The sequence below is a fragment of the Eimeria tenella genome, genomic scaffold (genome assembly GCF_000499545.2).
Source record: "Eimeria tenella Houghton genomic scaffold, Eth_scaff408, whole genome shotgun sequence".
Lineage (NCBI taxonomy): Eukaryota > Apicomplexa > Conoidasida > Eucoccidiorida > Eimeriidae > Eimeria > Eimeria tenella.
In genome coordinates this window covers 1-4,363 of record NW_013543342.1, presented here as the reverse complement: position 1 = coordinate 4,363, position 4,363 = coordinate 1, and the positions used below count along the sequence as shown (strand labels likewise).

The 4,363-nt window shown below is 51.2% G+C and overlaps 1 protein-coding gene across 1 annotated transcript in view; it reads left to right on the top strand.

Annotated features, from left to right (window-relative positions):
- Positions 1 to 1,321, top strand: part of ETH_00003415 (Chromosome III, complete sequence, related) — a gene marked incomplete at both ends in the record, with an annotated part of 5,899 nt that extends 4,578 nt beyond the window's left edge. The window contains 2 exons of the mRNA XM_013376841.1: positions 545 to 620; positions 910 to 1,321. Coding sequence (XP_013232295.1) covers positions 545 to 620; positions 910 to 1,321 — 488 coding nt within the window. The remainder of the gene's footprint in view (positions 1 to 544; positions 621 to 909) is intronic.
- Between the last annotated feature and the right edge of the window lie 3,042 nt (positions 1,322 to 4,363).

The window sequence follows — 4,363 nt, the reverse complement described above, 5'->3', positions numbered from 1 at the left end:
TGCTGCTGCTGCTGCTGCTGCTGCTGCTGCTGCTGCTGCTGCTGCTGCTGCTGCTGCTGCTGCTGCTGCTGCTGCTGCTGCTGCTGCTGCTGCTGCTGTTGCTGCTGCTGCTGCAGCTGCTGCTGCTGCTGCTGCGGCTGCTGCTGCTGCTGCTGCTGCTGCCACTGCTGCTGCTGCTACTGCTGCTAGATCTGCTACTGCTGCTGTCAGATCCACTGCTGCTGCGGAAAGTGCTGCTGCTGCTACATCTGTTGCTGCTGCTAATTCTGCTGCTGCTCGATTTGCTGCTGGTACTGGATCTGCCGCTGCTGGAACTGCTGCTGCTGTTGCTGCCACTGCTGTTGCTGATGCTGAGCGTGCTCTCTAGACTGCTCTAGGCTTCTCTGGAGCTGCTGCAGGCGCCTAGCGCTGCAGCAGCTGTCTCTGTCTGCTGCCAGCTCGGCAGCTAATTTTTCTTTCGCAGCACCTGTTACTTTCGCTGTACCCACAAGCAGCCCCCGGCAGGCGCCGCTTGGCTGCTGCTGCTGCTGCTGCGCTGCTGCAGGCTACCGCGTGGCTCACATTCCTTACTACGAGGTTTTGCCGCTGCGGGGGGCGAGGGAGCTGCGGGATCTTGTGAGGTGAGCCTGAGTTGTCTCTTTTGCTGCTCCCTTTCTGTCTCCAGCAGCAGCTGCTGCTGCTGCTTGTAGTGCTGCTGCTGCTGCTGCTGCAGCTGCTGCTCCCAGTGCCCCGGCTGCCGGCAGCAGCGCGCAGCGCAGCAGCACCTCTTAGCCTGCTGCAGCAAAAAGGGTTTGAGGGGCAGCAACCGGAGCAGCTGCTGCAGCAAAGGAGACTCTTGTTTGCCTCTAGAGTTTCTTTTTAAAGTTTCTTTTTTCTTTTTATCTTTTTTATTTTTGTGTCTTCCTGCAGCCGCGCAGTGGCGCATGCGCTGCAGCCAGCAGCAAGCCCCGGACTGGGGGCTGGGGTGTACGTACACCCCAGAGGCGAAGACCCCTTTGCTGCAGACCCTGCAGCAGGAGCAGCAATGAGCCAGCTGCTGGCAGCAGAGGGGCCCCCAGCAAGTAGCAGCAAGGACCCAGGGCTGCTTCTCGAGGGCGAAGAAACGGAAGAAGAGGCACTGCAGCAGCAGCAGCAGCAGCAGCAGGAGCTGCCGGAGGCGCTCAAGCAGCAGCTCAGGCAGGCCCGGAGAGCAGATCCTCAAAAGGCCCTTCTCGTTTCAGTCCGACGCTGGAAGAGACAAAAAAGACAAAAAATGAAGCAAAAAATGCAAAAAGTGGGGGCCCCTGGGGGCCTCCCAAAGGCCAGCCCGTACCCCCCTTAGGGGCCCCCCAGGGCGGGGGCCCCAAGAAGGCGGGGCAGCAGCTGCTGCGCACAGAAAGGCACCTGCTGCTGCAGCTGCTGCAACCTGCTGCAGCTGCTGCTGCTGCAGCTGGTGCCTGCTGCTGGTGCAGCTGCTGCAGCTGCTGCAGTTCGCCGCTACAGCAGCTGCAGCAGACTGGAGCTGCTGCTGCTTGGCGCAGCAGCAGCGCATTGTTTTATGCGGTGTATGTACACCTGCGCCTTGTCTTTTGGGAATTCTTTGGGCTTTTTTTCATCACTTTTCCCCTTAAAGACACTTTTTCTCTTTTACTCATTTGCATGCACATCAGGCAAAAGCTGTATATTGGTAACTTGTTCCTTAGATCTACTAAATATATTCATTTATACATATATATATGTATATATATATATGTATGGGATACATTTACTTGTATCTCGTAAATATATATACATATAGATACATGCGCTATATTTACTTATATCTCGTAAATATATGTTTCTACAATATATATATATATATCTACAGTATATATATATGTATATATATATACATATACATATATATATGTATATATTGCATGTAATACATGTTACCCGTTATTTGGAGTAGATATGCACATATTAGTTATTAAAATATTTATATATTATACACATATATGTATGTCAGTATGTAGATGCATGCAATATAATACACATTTCTACGCGTATATATATATATATATACTACATGTATACATATATACATATATATATACATATTTGTATATATAATTATATGTATCTTTTAATAAATGCTTGTACTATGTAACACATATATTTATACAACTACGCAAGTCTCGCTACACATATGGAATATATATAATATAATCAGTATTTATATAACTGCACAATTACTACTATAATTTAAAGGCAATTTGACTTCGCTTTTTCGCACTTTTAAAGCCGGCTTGTTGCCTATTCTTCATTCTTTCCTTTTCTCTTCTTCTCTTTTTTCATTTATTCGCCTGTTTCTTTGGTGTTTCTTTTCCCCTTTTTATTTGGATTTTATCTCTTTTGCTCTTCTTTATTCTTCCGATTTACTTTTTCCGTTTATTTTCTCTTCTTTATGTCTTTTCCACTTTGCTTCTCTGGGGCTGCTTTGGCAGCAGAGCTGTCTTTTGTCTTTTTGCTGTTTGCCTCCTCTTCACCAGATTTATAAATATACCTTAAGACGACTTAAAAATATATATTAAATTACAATTATATATCCCAAACAAAGACTTTATTCAAGTCATTTGCTGCAGTGCTGCAGCTCTTGCTGCTGCTCTGTGTGGCCTTCAGCCTGTGTATGTACACCCCAAAAGCAGCTCCTCTAAGCAGGCGCTGCTGCAGCAGCAGCAGAAACAGCAGCGGCAGCAGCAGCAGCAGGCAGTTCTGCTGAAGTCAGTTGCTGCTGTCCTTCCCCAGCCGCCTTACAAGGCGAAGGCTGGCCGCAGGCTAGACAAGGGCTGCTTGAGAGATGCAGCTAACTCCAGCTAGCTAGCTGTTGCTAGCTGCGGCTAGCCGCAGCTAGCTGTGGAAAACTGTAGCTAGCTGTAGCTAGCTAGCTGCAGCAGGCTAGCTGTAGCTAGCCAGTTCCGCTAGACCGCTGGCTACGCTTGGATCAGTGCGTGGCTAGCTACAGCTAGCCAGGTGTGGGGCTAGCAGCAACTCAACCTCTGGCTACCTGCAACGGGTCTAGCTAACTGCAGCAGCAGCTAGCTAGCTGCCGCTGCAGCTAGCTCGCTGCTGCTGCTAGCTGCCGCCGCAGCTAGCTCGCTGCTGCTGCTAGCTGCCGCCGCAGCTGCGCCAGTGGCTGCCCGTAGGGAGCCTCACGGCTAGCTGCAGCAGCAGCAAATGCACCCTCAGCTAGCAGCAGCTGGCAGCTAGCCCGAAGCAAGGAACCTGCTGCGCTGCTGCGCTGCAGTGCTGCTGCGCTGCTGTGCTGCTGTGCTGCTGCACATGCAGCACCATTTGCTGCTATTTGCTGCTGCCTGTTGAAAGCCCCGAAGTAGACACCGCATACATGCATGCAGGGTCTTTGCGTTTTCCATGTGTCTGCGCAGACACCTGAAAAGGTGCTGCTGCTCTCCCTCTGCCTTTTCTCCGGCGGAGTTTAAAGACGCAAATAAAAGCAAAGACACTAAATGAAACTGGTGGCGGGAGTGAAGATAAATAGCGAATATTCCACTTTAATTACGTTAATTAACTAATTTATGGGCTTTGGGGAACAACTGCAGCAGCAGCACAGTAGCAGCAAAAGCTGCAGAGCGCAAGAGCTGCGGCCAGAAGCAAATGCGCGCGCAACGCTCACTTCGCCGCTGCTGCCGCCGCTGCTGCTGCTGCTGCTGCTGCAGCGGCCGCGGCAGACCGCCAGTGTACTTGCCTTGGCTCCGCGGAACAATATGAAGTTGCATATATTCCATTAACTTATTTTTGAAATTAAAATCTAAAGAAGGTGTGCTGGAGCGCTTGGGGGAGAAGTACTGAGCGGCGCGGCAGTCTGCGTGTGCTGCTGCTGCTGCTGCCGCCGCCGCCGCTGCTGCTGCTGCACTGCGTTCACAAGCGCGCGTCTGCTGGGGCTGCTGCTGCCTGGAGGCGCCCTATCCCGACTGCTGCTTAACACTTTCTTTTTGCAAAAGTCTTTTCGAATTATATTTGCAATTCCATCTTAATTTTAGCGGTGCTTTGCTTGCGGTGCTGCGCCCTCGAGGCAGCGTGACGCTCCCAGAAAGCAGGCTGCTGCTGTAGCTGCTGCTGCTGCTGCAGGGGCGGAGCGGAGAGCAGCAGCGTCTTTCCGTTCGATTTTTCTGTTTTTTGCTTCGCTTTGTAGCTGCAAAGCAGAGCAGCAGCAGCAAGGGCTGGTCTAATTTAATTATGTGTCCTAAGTTGGGTCTGCTGCCTCTGGCCTCGCTGCTGCTGCTGCTGCTGCCGCTGCTGCGCCTCCCCCGCGCCTTTTTCTCCACGCCGCGTCTCCTTCTCTAGTTTAATTCCTTTTATTTCCGCCTGTCTCCAGAAGCTCCCG